At 54.9% G+C, this 14,311-nt stretch overlaps 2 protein-coding genes across 3 annotated transcripts; one reads left to right on the top strand and one right to left on the bottom strand.

Annotated features, from left to right (window-relative positions):
* Positions 1 to 8,147, bottom strand: RTN2 (reticulon 2). Its single transcript, XM_024768179.1, has 10 exons — positions 7,979 to 8,147; positions 6,270 to 6,314; positions 5,677 to 6,147; positions 5,311 to 5,571; positions 2,888 to 3,095; positions 2,378 to 2,516; positions 2,162 to 2,231; positions 1,989 to 2,035; positions 772 to 830; positions 1 to 499 (listed from the first exon to the last, which is right to left on the bottom strand). The coding sequence occupies exons 1-10, from the start codon at positions 8,010 to 8,012 to the stop codon at positions 418 to 420; spliced, it is 1,416 nt and encodes a 471-aa protein (XP_024623947.1). The 5' UTR covers positions 8,013 to 8,147; the 3' UTR covers positions 1 to 417.
* Positions 8,148 to 9,065: 918 nt separating this feature from the next.
* Positions 9,066 to 12,210, top strand: PPM1N (protein phosphatase, Mg2+/Mn2+ dependent 1N (putative)). 2 transcript variants are annotated; one of them, XM_024768170.1, is made up of 5 exons: positions 9,066 to 9,998; positions 10,602 to 10,719; positions 10,802 to 10,907; positions 10,992 to 11,052; positions 11,728 to 12,210. In XM_024768170.1, the coding sequence occupies exons 1-5, from the start codon at positions 9,084 to 9,086 to the stop codon at positions 11,794 to 11,796; spliced, it is 1,269 nt and encodes a 422-aa protein (XP_024623938.1). In that variant the 5' UTR covers positions 9,066 to 9,083; the 3' UTR covers positions 11,797 to 12,210. The 2 variants fall into 2 exon arrangements, with proteins under 2 accessions (XP_024623938.1, XP_024623940.1); XM_024768172.1 differs by having other exon boundaries at positions 10,973 to 11,052; positions 11,728 to 11,864.
* Positions 12,211 to 14,311: the final 2,101 nt, after the last annotated feature.

Genomic DNA, 14,311 nt, shown 5'->3' with positions numbered 1-14,311 from the left:
TTTTCCACAGAAGTCTTTATTACAGTGTAAATCCAAGCTCAGGCCTCCCCTGGGCCCCATGCAAAGCCCCAGCGTTGGGGCCAGTGGCATCCAGGAGACACCACCCCCTCACGGCGCCTCCAGCGGTGGGGTCCCGGAAGTGCAGGGCGTGTGCCCTATCTAGGCAACTACAAGTCCCAGCAGGCCCCGTGGCCAAGGTGCCTCGCCTTTCCAAGACTCCTAGAGCAGAGCCTCTTGGGAAACGTAGTCCTGGCCACTCAGGCAATTTGCGCAAACTCCCTGGTGTGAGCGATCCTGACACCCACTGGGAAATGGCTTGGGATGAGGCAGGGAGAGGGTGGGGATGGAAGGGAAATGGAGGAGGGCAGAGGGCTACAGGGGGTGGGGGCAGGCGTCCCGCAGGCAGAGGCACCCCTTTCATTCGGCTTTGGCTTTGGATCCGGAGACTGCGGCTGCTGCCGAGGCAAGGGCTCCGGTCCCTGGGAACTTAGCTCGGATCCTGAGGGAGAAACAGGTGGAGTCAAGGAGTGGGGCAAGCGACAGGATAAGTAGTATCTAGGAACTAAAAACTCGATGGAGGAACTGAGTGCCCAAGCCAGCCCCTGCCCTCCACCTACTGGCCTGAGATGGAACTGGCTCTCACCTTTTAAGGAAAGCAGGCACTCAGCCCCAGGAGATTTAGGGACAGGGAATATTGGGGGTGGGGGCGCGGAGGAGCATTCCCGAGTTTTCTCATTCCCCAGCCCATCCGTCTCTACCACATGCCCTTACTTAGCTTTGATGTGGCTCAACTGATTCGTCACCAATCCCACATACTGGTCAATCTGGGCCTGGGGAGACAAGAAGGGGTGAAAGGAGAGATTGGAGGGGGTTCTTCTCCCTTTTTCATTAAGAAAGCTGCTTCCTCCCCCACCCCTAGATCAGGAGTTGGGAGGAGTGGCCCACCACTCCACCATCAACTCTAAACCTGATAAAATACCCTTGGAAATCAGAAGTCCAAGGTGAAGTGTCAAGTCAATTGGACCACACTCTGTGTGGGAAGTGATGTCAGGTAGACACACAAGAATCTGCCAGTGGCTTTGCGTCCTGGGAACTACTGTTAATCTTTGAGTGAGTTGTGTGTGTGTGTGTGTTTAGGGGCAGCGTAAGAATAGAGGGTGTTAGTGTTGGTTGTCGCGTCCCTGAGTGGATTGATTTAAATATTAGTTTAATTCAGTGTTAACTGACTTTGTGAGCCTCGGTGATTCCGGCATGTGAGGGAGTTAGGGCTATCTCCCTGGCAGGAACGTGTATCGTTTGGCTCTCAGCTGTGCCGGAGAATGTCAAAAATGGAATGTTGGTCCATCTGCCTGTCTCTGGATAGGATATATGTCAGTTGGCCCTGGTTCTGTCAGTGTTCTGGGCTGGGATGAGTGTCAGTCAGACCCAGACTATGTGTAGGGATAGACGGCGTCAGTCTGTCTGTCTGTCTGCAAGTGGAATATGTGTTTGTCAGTCTCTGGTGGTATCAGGGGAGACAGGGTATCGGGGTATCAGGAGAAGGCATTCATCTGTCTGCCTGTTTCTGGCTAGAAAGAGTACTGTTCAGCCTCGTGCTATGTCAGGGAGAGAAGACACCAGTCAGGCTGCCTCTCTGGAGGTAGGACGTGTCAAGGCAGACCTTGGATCATTGTTGGGGAGAAGCATTAGTTAGTCTACCTGCCTTGGGTTGGAATGTGTCAGATCCTGGCTCTGTCACAGGCCACCTATCGAAATGCCTGTCTCTGGCTGTGGAAACAAATTAGGTAGACTCTAGCTGCATGGAGGAGGGGCAGCAGGCAGACCACCTGTGCCTAGCATGTGTCGGTCAGAGCCTGATTCTGTCAGGGGTGGGAACACCAGCTTGTCCTCCTGTCTCTGGCTGGGACATCTGTCACGGACCCCAGCTGTGTGTGTGGGGGGGGGTTGTTTGGCCAGGGTACTGCCAACTGAGGGCCTGTCGCACTTACCTGGTGCTGCCGGTACAGCAGAGGGACTGTGAATAAACCGATCACTCCTGCGGGCACAGAGATGGGGGTCAGGGCTCTCCAGGGAGATTAACAGCTCCATTCAGAGCCCTGTCCTCCAGCAGACCCCAGCAACCCACCTCCCCGCGCCGCCCCTCACAGCTTTCCCAGCTCACCCAGAATGAGAAGAGTCAAACCATTGAAGACGGCACCCACGAAGGTCAAGATGTAGAAGAGAAGGGCCAGCTGAAGGTGAGGGTCGGGGTCAGCAGAGTCTATGGGGTGCACCCTGGGCTGGGAACTTCCCCAGCAATGGCCCTTCTCCCCTCCTCCCCCCAGGGGCAGGGAGTTGAATGTTGGGACCCAGGAGGGAGTGTGGGGCTTCGGGGCACCTTGAGGGAATCCACGAAGTCTTCTACCAGAAAGAAATGCCGCAGCTGCATGGCCGCAGAGACCACACAGGAGGCAATCTGTTGGGACATACGTTCTGTCTGCTCCCGAGTCAGGGTCAGGTCCACATCCAGGTAGGCCCTGAGAGAACAGAGGTGTGTGAGGCCACTCAGTGGGTGGATGGGACCCAGGCTGAGAGGCATGGCTGAGTCAAGGGCAAGAAGTGAGGGTTGGGGAGTAAGGCCAGGTGTAGCGTGCTAGGGTGGAGGTCAGGGTCAGGAGACGGGATCAAGGATTAAGGGTAAGGGGTTAGGGTCTGAGGTTACGGCTGGAAGTCAAGGGTCAGAGTCTGGTTTAATGCCAGGGTCAGGTTGGAGTCAGGGACAGGAACAGGATGGGTCAGGGCCAGGGTGAGAAGTCAGCGCCTGATCTGAGGTCATGGGTCATGACTTAGTGTCAGCGCCGAGGTCCGGACGGAGGTCAGGGTTGGGGGCCAGGCTGCGGGCTCTCACTGGAAGGGGTTGGCGCCGTCTCCCCGGTGCGCGGCCTGCAGCACTTTTCGGTAAACCCTGAGAGAGGTGGTGCCACAGAGCAGCAACAGGGCCACGTGGGCCGCCACGGACACGATGCTAAAACGCAGGAGGCTGAGCAGGGAGACCATGAGGCCTGTGAAGACCACTCCTGACGTCCTCGTGTCCTTCCAGTACAGCAGGTCTGCCACTGTGGAGGGAGGGGGCGGCAATCAGGCTGGGGTTTGGAGCTGGCCTGGCTGACCTCCTGACCTCCTATTTCCTGTCTCGGGGCTGAAACATCACCTCTCGACATACTGTCAGAGCCTTAACCCAATTTCCGGATTTTTATTTAGCTTCTTTTATTGCATGCTTGCCTCCTGGAAAACCCAAGTTAACTGTCTAGCAAGTCCCCTCAAGCTTACTCCTGCCCATAGATAATGCGTGAACACAATTTTGGGTGAAAAATCAATCTTCTGCATCATGCATATCTCACTCTATTTTCCTCCTAGAATTCCCTCCTAGTCAACGGGAATAGCTATTAATTCATTCTTTTTAAGGGCTACACGATATTCCATGGTGTGGCTACACCATCATTCATTTTGTTCAACCATGCAGCTATTGCTGGGTCGTTTACTTTGTTTCCTCCCCCATCCTCTTCCCTGACAGTACTACAAGCACCAGTCTCCTGCAGATATTCTTACCTCCGGGAGGTTATATTTCTGAGATAGAGTGCCAGGGGTCGAATCGCTGGGTGGACTAAGTATGTATTTTTGAATGTCATAAATATTATCAGATGGCTTACTAGCAAGAGTGTAACAATCCTTATTTCTATGAGCAACACGCAAGTGATCTTTTCCCAGCATCCTGCCCAGCAATGGGTGTTATTGTTCTTTTTATTTTTTGCACCCTGACAGGTGTAAAGTCACGTCTCCTTGATACCCCTACCAACACATACATCGAAGTCCTAAATGTATTAATAACATCATCCTCCTTCTTAGGCCCTAACTCAAACTTCTGACCCCTTTCAGAGATCCTAAACTCACCTCCCAAGCCCAGCCTCTGTCCTGGACCTCAACGTTTCATCTCACTCATCTTAACTTTTAACAGCCGTCCCTATAATCGGCTCTGCTTTGAGCCCCGAACTGAGAGCCCAGTACCCTGCCATCTATTTCCAGACAGTCTCCATCCTCCCACCCTTAACTCCAATCAAACTGACCCATCCCAACCAGTCCCCCTCAGAGTCTGACTCTCCTCACTTCTGTATCTTCCCTATGCACATCCTCCCATCTACCTCTAACGAGGGTAGACCTCCCCTCAACCCCTCCCCTGCAGGCTCCCCAAAGCCTGAGCCAGTGGTGGGGGAGGGGCCGGGTCGCCTGAGGCGGGGGCTAAGTTTAGGCACGATGGGGGGAGGGTGCCTCTCAGGCAGCTGTGCTGGCCTGTCCAGCTACTGAGTGACAGCACCGCCTGGGCCTGAGGCTGGGGGAGGGGGCCTCGCTGCTCTTGGGCCCCAAAGCTCCGGCTCGAGAGAGAGGGGACCCCATACTCCCTCCACGCCCTCCCTAGACACCCCCGCAGCCCCTCAGCCCCAGCCTGCCGCTCTGGGGAATCTGGGACCAAGAGGAAACATCCCCCAGATATGAGGGCGATAAAAGTGAATCTGGGTCCCTTTCCACGGTCCCCCAGCGCCCGCGTCCCAACCCGCCCCGAAAGCCCACCTTTACTCCCCATCTCGGCTCCGAGTGAGAGGCTACAGACACTGCTGCTTCTCAGGGATTTTGCCCACTTCAGTGGAACCCGGAGGGAGGGAGTAAGGGGGAGGGGCCCCTTTGTACCCAGCCAATGACTCTCCATTGAGGTGGGAACAATTCCAAAACGGGGTGGCTCTCTTTGTAAACAGCCAAAAGCAGTGATGTCTATAACCTACCTATAGGAACCGTTCGTGGAGGCTGAGCATACTATTTAAAGTAAGGCGGGGTCTATTTACAATTGGCCAATTCATGTGGTCAGGGAAGAGGAGAGTTTTTAAAACGCACGGAGTTTACTTTTACTTGCCCGGTGGCCACATTCAGAAAAGAGCATTATTTTTTCAGGGATTTGGCCTGTCCAAAATTAGCCTCTAGGGGGAGCACTCCAAAAGAGGGATTATTTTTTAGCAATTAGCCAATCCTAATGCTTCTTCCAACTTCTCAGGTGGGAGGGCTAACTTCTCAAGTGGGAGGGGGAACCATTTAAAAAGAGCCAATAGCAATCTCAGGTAACGGGAAAATTTTTTTAAAGGGTGGAGTTTACAATGTCTTGCCAGTAGCAATACCTCCTCGCTTCTCCATTCTCCTCTGTTCCTTCCAGAGGATGGTCCCTTTAAAAATCAATCCTCCACCCTCGCTGTAGTCCAAAGGAGCACGTTCCCTCATGCACTTTACCTAGAAAGTGTGGTTCCAATGTGAATTCTGATTGGTCCGTGCTATGGAGGCACTGCCCCGTGATTGGCTCCCGCTCCAGCCCTCCCCACGGCTCTTCCTCCTCCTTCTTGTCCAGCGAGGGCTCATCTGGCCAAGAGTTCGAATCCCGAGATCGATGTGGAGATGGGGTACGGGCCTGAGGGATCCCAGAGCCAGGGCTGGGCTGTGGAGTCAAGACTTCAGGCGGCGAGGACTGAGCGAGTCCGAGTTGTAGGTCCAGTTCTGGTGCGTTAGAGAGAGAAGGCTGTGAGCTTTCACCATGGAGGTGCCCTAAGGAGAGACCACCCACCCCTGGTGGCTTTGGTCCCAGCACCTGGGACATCTCACCTTTCCCAGCCTCTCCAACCTCTGATCCGTCGGGCTCTTCGTCATCCAGCGGGGTGGAGCTACTGGTGGCAGAGTCCTCCCCGGACCCTGCTCCCCGGGCCGCCCAGCCCACTTGGTCCAGTTGGAGCCCCAGGTCCTCCAGGGGGCGCTCAGCTGGAGGGGCAGAATCGGGGTGACCACGGCGCCCCGGCTCCGGGGATTGGCTCAGGCTGGGGATGCTCTCCAAGCTGTCGCCCAGGCCAGGTTGCGGGGGCGGCTCTCGCGGCTCCGAGACTGAGCGGCCCTGGGGCCGTGGGCGGCGAGCAGCTGAATCCCTGCGGGCCCCAGAGCCCAGCACGCCATCGAAGGCGATGTAGGAGAAGGTCAGCTCCCGGGGAGTGCCCCAGTCCTGCGATGTGGTCTCCTCCTCGTCTTCCTCTGAGAATTCCCGGGCTGTATGCAGCTCCCGAAAATCCGAGTCGTCGTTCCCTCCTGCCATGAGCAAAGGAGGGCATGAACTCCTCTGACCAAGACCCTAGCCCACTCCCCTTAACCCCTTTACCCAGCTGTGAGCCCCTTCAAGTCCCACTCTCACACCCTCCCTCTCTGCTTACCTTCTGTGGAGTCAGGGGTAGAGGAAGCTGTAGACGGAGCTTCTTCTGCAAGAGGGAAAGAATCAAAGACTCTTAGAAGCTTAGATTGCCCGAGTTACAGAAGTAGTGTGCTAGTCCTGGAAACCTGTCTGAATTAAGGAATCTTAGAGTTTTAATTACAGGACCTCTAGAACATTCTGTACACAGACTGTAAAACCTTAGTATCCCTGCTGTCTGAAGCTCAGTCTTAGAAGTTCAAATCCAGGAATCTCGATCTTAGTGTCTTTAAATTAGGGATTTTAGGAGGCTTCAATTAATTAATTCTTTCAACAACCATTAATTGAGTGTTTAATACATGCCAGGCACTGTTTTAGATCCTGAGGATACAACTGTGAACAAAACAGACAAAATGTCTAGTCTCATAGAGCTTACACTCTATAGGGGAGATAGACAGTAACAATTAAACTTATGATGTTGGGTGCTAAGTGTGTGGAGAAAAATTAAGGTAAGGGAAGAGAAAGTAAGGGGGTGCTATTTCAGACAGGTTGGTGAGGAAGACTTCCCGGATGCCATTTGAACAGAAACCTGAATGATGTGAGGAAACCATGTGGATATCTAGGGAAGAGTCTTCCAGGCAGAGGGAAAAGCCAGTGCAAAGGCCCTGAAGCAAGCACTAAGCTTTGCATATCTGAGGAACTGAGAAGTGTGCAGATGGGACTGGAAAAGGGTGACTGATGGGGAGGTGGAAGGGAGATGAGGGCAGAGAGGAAAGGCGGGGTGGGGTGGGGGTGGGGAGATCACGTAGGGCCTTCCTTTGTAAGCCCAGGTAAGGACAAGATATTAGAATGTTGGGATGATACTCTAAAATGTTGAAATAACAAATTCTCAGAATTTTGGCAGGTTGACTCCCAAGACATGCAAGTGGCGAGGTCGGCGTTTCAATCTCCAGCTGTCAGAACCATAGGGGTGTGAGACAGAGCATGTTAGACAAGGACTGTTAGAGCCCTGGGCTCAGAAATCATAAGGCTCAGGCAAGGCGTTTTCAATTATGGAATTCAGCCTCTCAGAGTTAGCTTGGGGCTTTGCCTACAGGAGATGCTCAGTACCGTTTGGAGATTGAAATCAGATGCCCCCCCGCCCCCACCTCGTTTCTTCAGCTAGGGAATAGGAGGCCAGGAATCAGAGACCTGGTGGTAAAACCTAAGGACCCAGGAGTCCTAGTCCCAACCCAGGGATGGCTGTATCCCGGGGACAGGGGATTGTACAATTCGGGCGAGGTCGGGGCTGCCTCTGAGTCTGGGGAGAAAACGGAGGTGGGATGCGAAGATGGATGATGCGGGGGAAGGGGGGAGTCAGACCCTCTTCTCCATCGTGGCTCTACCCCTCTATTCAAATCCCCTCACCGCTGGCTGTGGCCAGCACCAGGGCGAGGGGACAGCTCCCGGAGAGCTTCCTCATCCCCGGGCGGAGCCCCGCGGCACATTCAAGGGCCCAGAGCGCCCCCCGTCGGCTATCTCAGTGGCCCCCAGCCTCTGCCCAGTCTCACTCAGGTTGTCCGGGTCAAGTCGCCCCCATCGCCGCTAGAACACGGTGGGGAGGGAAAGCTTCCTTTGTCTCCTTCGCTTCCTCCCCATCTCGGCTCTCCCGCGGCCCAGGTCGGAGGGGAAACCGGGGAGGAGCCCACCCGGGCCTCTGGGCCCCACACCAGGCCTGAGCCTCCCCCTACTCACTGCAGTGGGCGAAGACCGGCAGGACCTGCCCCATGGCCCCCCTCGGGCCTGCATCGGGACCCCCGCCCACTCCGGCCACGCCGCCCTGGGCCTGGGGCCGCGAGCGCTCATCTCCGCCGCGCCCAGGACGCTGCCGCCGCCATCCTCGCTGCCTCCTCCTCCCGGGCCGCTCCAGTGGCGGGGTCTAGACAGAAGAGGGCGGGGCCTTTAGGGGGAGAGAAGCGGGACCGAGGGTAGCGTGAGGGGCTCCGGGAAATGAGGATGAAGGAGCCTAGGCGGAGAGAGGATGGGGGCGTGGACCTCAGAGTGGGTTGGGGTGGAGCTAGAGGTGGCATTGAGGGGAGGGTATAAAGATTTTACCGCTGAGAGGTAGAGGTATAAGCCTAGATTCTCAATGGCAGTGGGAAAGGGGGCGGGGAGAAACTACTCGGAAAGTTTTGAGACAAGGGGAGGAACTCAGACTTGGGGAGGTTTAAGCCAATTTAGAATTGTTCAGAGTTGGGTGGGGTCAGTCCGAGACTGAGGAGCCAGAGGCGTGGCCTAGAGGGAATAGGGCAGAACAATCAAGGGTGGTGGTGCTGCCCAGAAGGTGAGCTGAACCTGGAGTGAGGCGAGGAGAGGGGAGGGGTCGAAGTAACAAAATTAAGCATTTAAAGCTTTTGAAACCCGGATGGGACCACTGATGTGGGCAGCGATTGAACAGAGTCGGGCTGGGCAGCCGAAGCCGAGTGTTGTGTTGAGAAAACGGATTCTAGAGATTGTTTCCTTGTAACACTGTTTACTTCTGTGACTCAGTTTCCTCTTCGGTAAATTGGAGATGATGATGTATAACAGTGTGTAGCTCATGGTAAATGCTAGTTTGGTACTATTATCCTTTTTCCCTGACCCAAACCCCAACCCTCACTTTGAAAATGCGGAAGAGAGGAGGACGAAGAGTTCAATCCCTTCTAGTGATTCGACTTGAGTGCAAGTCAAGGGCATAGGAAGGAGATTTAGGTGGTTTAAAATTTCACAGTGCAGAGGATTAGTGGAGGTGACGGGGGCGGGGTGGCGGGGCTGTTAGCAGGTGCAGAGGGTGGAGCTTTCCTGATCCCCAGGCTGAAGGATGGCGGCCCTTGCCCGCCTGCTGGAACGTCTCCTCTGGCCAGCTCGCAAGCAAGAGAGGGTGGAGGAGGCAGAGGAGAGGCGCAGCTCTCCCGACGGGCCTCAGTCCCTCCTGGACGCGCCGCGATGCGCCCAGCGGCCGCACGGGGGTGCGGCGGCGTCTTGGGGCTTGAGCTTCGGGGCGAGCGCAGTGCAAGGGTGGCGCGCACACATGGAGGACGCGCATTGCGCTTGGCTTGAGCTACCCGGGCTGGGCCCGGGCTGGGCTTTCTTCGCGATCCTCGACGGCCACGGTGGGACGAGAGCCGCCCTCTTCGGTGCGCGCCACCTGCCGGGCTATGTGCTCGAGGCGCTGGGCCCAGCGCCCGGCGAGCCCGAGGGCGTGTGCGAAGCACTGCGCCGCGCCTTTCTGAGCGCAGACGCACGCCTGCGCGCGCTCTGGCCCCGCGGCGAGCCGGGAGGCTCTACCGCCTTGGCGTTGCTGGTTTCCCCGCACTTTCTGTACCTGGCGCACTGCGGTGACTCCCGCGCGGTGCTGAGTCGCGCCGGCGCCGTGGCCTTCATCACCGAAGACCATCGGCCCCTCCATCCCCGGGAACGCGACCGCATCCATGACGCGGGCGGCACCATCAGCCGCCGGCGCCTCGAGGGCTCTCTGGCAGTGTCCCGAGCACTGGGAGACTTTGCCTACAAAGAGGCTCCGGGAAGGCCCCCTGAACTGCAGCTCGTTTCCGCGGAGCCTGAAGTGACCGCCCTGGCACGCCGAGCAGAGGACGAATTCATGCTCCTGGCCTCTGATGGCGTGTGGGACGCGATGTCTGGCCCTGCCCTGGCGGGACTGGTAGCGTCTCGCCTCTGCTTGGGCTTGGCCCCACAGCTTCTCTGCGCGCAGCTGTTGGACACGTGTCTTTGCAAGGTCCTGGGGGCGGGGCTTGAGATCTTAGAGGGAAGAACCTAAGGGATTTAGTGGGGAGGAGCTTTGATGCAGAGGCGAGAGTAAAACTAGAAAAGGAGAGGTGGGACTCCAAATAGGGGACGGGGCCTGCTGGAACGGGGCAGGGCCAAAATGTGCAGGGAGCGGAGACTGAGGGAAGCCTTGAGACAATACGGAAGAGTTGTAGTTCTCGATAGATAAGTGGGAGGGATTTACGAGAAAGGGCGTGGCTTTTGGAATGGGACAGCCCTTAGACCTAAAGATGGGTCCTGAGGTGTGACTAGCGGCAGAAGGAAGAACAGCTCAACAGCAGAGTGGGAGGAGCTTTGGAAAAGGGAAGTGGCTCTGTTTAATAGGGTGGTGCTAGGACAGTGAGAGGGCGTGGTCTAAGGAATTGGTCCTTGTGAGAGGCCTGGTTTAGACTGACAGAAGGGAGGGACTTTAGAGATATGGGCATAACCAGATTGGGAAGGGGGCACTAGAGCAAGGGGGAGTGTTGGGAAACTCTGTTTCCTAGGGCATGGAGCCCTGTGCTGGGGCATTCAACCGTGTTCCACCAGGCTCTCTTTTCTCTGCCTTCTCCAGGGAAGCCTGGACAACATGACCTGCATCCTGGTCTGCTTCCCGGGGGCCCCCAGGCCTTGTGAGGAGGCCATCAGGAAGGAGCTAGTGCTGGACGCAGCCCTGGGACGCAGGGTTGCAGGTGAGCAGGTGCCAGGAGCCCGGCGGAAGGGGTGGTCAGCAAGCAGGGTAACTAACTCTCACAATCCTTGCCTCCTTTTCAGAGCTGTGTGCCTTTGGCCAGGAGCCCCCCAGCTTGAACACAGTTTTCAGGACTCTGGCCTCTGAGGACATCCCGGATTTACCTCCTGGGGGAGGGCTCCACTGCAAGTGAGTTGGGGTGGGGTGGGGTGGAATGGGAGGATGGGTGGTAGGAGGAGGGTCCCCTCCTGAAGGCCTTCCTTTGCTCTCCAGGGCCACAGTCATCGCTGACGCTTACTCTCAGTTCTGCCAGGCCTCAGGAGAGCGCTGGGTGGTAAGGACCCTGCGTTCTTGAATGTTTCTCTTAGAAGCATGTAATTCAGCACCCCCCCCCCATGCCACCTCTTTAAGTGATGGGGAAACTGAGGCCAGAGGGGACAGGAACTTACCTGATATAGTAATAAATTCTCACACCTGGTCCTGTGCTAGGCATGATGGTTGGTGGGGGGGGGAGCAGGTGGTGGTGATGCAGAAGCATGTAATTGAAGAGTACAGGGACTTAAGGCATGACTGCCTCCAGTTGTCAGATGATGTCATCAGGAACTGTCTTAGTTTTCCTTTCTCTGAGTTGGCTTCATTCCCAGGCAGGGTCTCCACATGAGGTAGCAGAGAGTTGCTGCTCCATCCCAGAAGCCTAACATCCCCAGTGGGGAGAGCATGCCAGTTTCCCAGTAGTTGCAGCCGTGCTTCCAGAGCTGGTTCTCATTGGCCACACTGGGTCATGTGCCTGACCAGTCTCTGTGTCTCTGATTGGCCGGGCTGGGGTCACAGGCCCATCCTCTAGCGCTTGGCCTTGGGGTCCACTCCACCCCAAACTGAGGAAATGAGAGATAGGGAATGCTGGTTCCTCAAAGGAAAAATAGGAGTGGTGCTTCCAGAATACAGGGGAGTAAATGCTGAGGGGCAAGAAGGGGTTCCTATTCACCATCTTCCACATTTTGTGTTACAGATGGGACAGAATGGGGCTGAGAAGCCCACTGGCACCCATTCAAGCTCTGCCTTGGACTTGGAGGCCTGACAGCTGTCATCCTTTAGGGACCCTCTGCCCAGCTGGGGCCTCAATGGAATTAAGGAAGAAAACTCCCCTTCCCCTGCTATGCAGACTAGCGGAAGGAAGAGAAACCAATGGAGGAACCCCAGAATGTTTATTTCCCTTTCTCCTACTTCCCTCTCATAAGACAGTCTTATGAGAGAGGGGAAATTCCACCCACCAGCTAGACCCAAAAAAAAAACTCAAAAAAACCCCAAACCTCAAAACCCCAAAACCAAATGTCTTTGAAATATTTCGAGCTGAATGGACCCTGAAAATCACCCAGTTCAATAACCTTCTCTTCCCTTCCTATTTTCATCTGTTTGGAGGGGAGGTAGGGGAAAGTTTTTACAATTAAATTTTAATTACATAATTCAAAATACATTTTTCTTGTGGAAAAAATCCCGCACACATGATTTGCCCAGTCATTTGGCAAATACGTATGGGGCATCTGCTATGTGCAAGGCCCTGCTCAGGCCATCAACCTGGCAGACCCACTGAGGTTCCTGCCCCCAGAAACTCCTAGTGTGTGGGGTGGAGTGGGGGGGGGACAGCAAACAAGGGAACCCATAAATAAGGTCATCTCAGACACTGACAAGTGTCTCAAGGAAAATGAAGCTGGGGGACGTGATAAGAAAATGTCTTAGGGGAGCTATGCTGGGTGTTTTACATTGTTATTTTTTGAATGGGTGGAAGTTCACTTGGTTTGAAATTCAAAGGGCACAAAACGGTATACAATGAAGTCTCTCTCCATCCCTCACCCACTGCCACCACCTGGGGATGGTTGCTTTAGACGGGGGTCAGTGAAGACCTCTGAGGAGGGGACAACTGAGCAGGAACCTAACAGAGAACTCGCCAGCCATGCCAAAACCCCAGGGAAGAGGGTCCCAAGGCAGAAGGAACAGCCAGTGTGAAAGCCTAGAGGCAGGACTGAACTCAGCATTTTCAAGATGAGGCTTGAGATTATGACCATCAGACTCTCCACGATCCCATTCTGTGTCCTACTGGTAACCCCTGCAGTGAGTTTGGAGTGGATTTTTCAAGACCTTTTATTGGGCATGTACACACATGTATATGGTACCTTAGGTGTCTCCTTGATTTTTTTCATACCCTATGTATCATTTGGCAATTTATTTCCTTTTACTCAATAATGTGTTGGAAACTTCTTTCATGCCACTCACACACCTCACTCTTTTTAGCTGCTACTCAGCACTTCAAACAAGAGATGCGCAATGGTTTCACCATCCGTCATCCTCTTGATGGGTATTTAGGTTGTTTCCAATTTCTTGCCCTTACGTCACTGCTGCCGTAAAGATCCTTGATCAGGCTCCTGTGTACATATGCAAGAGTTTCTCTAGTGCAGGGGTCTTGCTACCTCTTTTGTACAGCACTTGAGCTAAGAATGGTTTTTACATTTTTAAAGGGCTGTAAAAAAATATGCAAAAGAGGCCCTATGTTTAATATGCCTAAAGTATTTACCATTTGGACATTTATAGAAAAAGTTTGCTGACTATAGTGTAGGTGGCACACAGAAGCACCACCCCTCCCATTTCACAGATGGGAAAGCTGAGACCCAGAGAGGAGAAAGGACTTGCCCATGGTCACACAGAACTGGGGTTTTCATGCAGTTGGATAAATGTAAATGTGTGTTGAGCTGCTGTTCTGGGCCTGGCTGGGTTAGTAAGGCTCAGAAATTGATTAAGTCTACCTCTGTCCCCAAAGAACTCAGTCTGAGGAGACACACAGAAAAACAATTATAACCTACCATAGATCAGGGTTCAAGGTTTCCCAGAGTGGGGTGGATAAGGGGAGAGGATTACTCCATTCTTCAGAGAAGAATTAATGTCAGAGCATGGCCTAGAAGAATGAGGTGAAGGAGATCAGGACAGCACCCAGCAGCAGATTCCTCTTGGAAAAATAAAGCCTGGGAATCTTGATTCCCTCACCTAGTCAGCTGGGCCCCAAGAGTTGTTTTACACTCATACCTTGCACCACTGGAGTCCTGGTGGCTCAGGCAAGAGGGCTATACCCGATTTACTTCCTGCCTCCAGGCCTCAATTTATCCATTTCTAAATGTCGAACTGATTCCCCAGGTTCCTGCCCCAGCCTAAGGCACCTTACCCAGGCCAGGTGGCGCTCTACGAGAGGGGCGTGAACATATTGGTGACGTCACGTAAGGCGGAGTCTGCAGGACCAGTGGCGGAAGCCTGGGAGGGTGTTGGGACTCAGCCCGAATCTGGCGCGTGGGGGGAGGGGGCTCCCGGGAGCCGGCATAGGGAGGGTCCCCCACCTCCGTTCCCTCGGATTGCTGGATGATCCCACCATCCTCCGCAGACGAAACTGAGTCACGGCGGGGCGTGCGTGGAGAGGGGACAAGGGGCCTTATTCACACAGGGACTGGGAGTCCCATTCCCACCGAGGTCCAGCGCCGCACACACACACCCCATAACCCCCCCCCCCGCGCCTCGCCCCACACACACCCTGGGGCTGGGAGCCAGCGGCC

Source organism: Neophocaena asiaeorientalis, unplaced genomic scaffold, assembly GCF_003031525.2.
Source record: "Neophocaena asiaeorientalis asiaeorientalis breed wild unplaced genomic scaffold, Neophocaena_asiaeorientalis_V1.1 scaffold629, whole genome shotgun sequence".
In the NCBI taxonomy this organism is placed as follows: Eukaryota; Metazoa; Chordata; class Mammalia; order Artiodactyla; family Phocoenidae; genus Neophocaena; species Neophocaena asiaeorientalis.
Note: the sequence above shows the minus strand (reverse complement) of the source record. Positions and strands in the feature narration are given on the sequence as shown.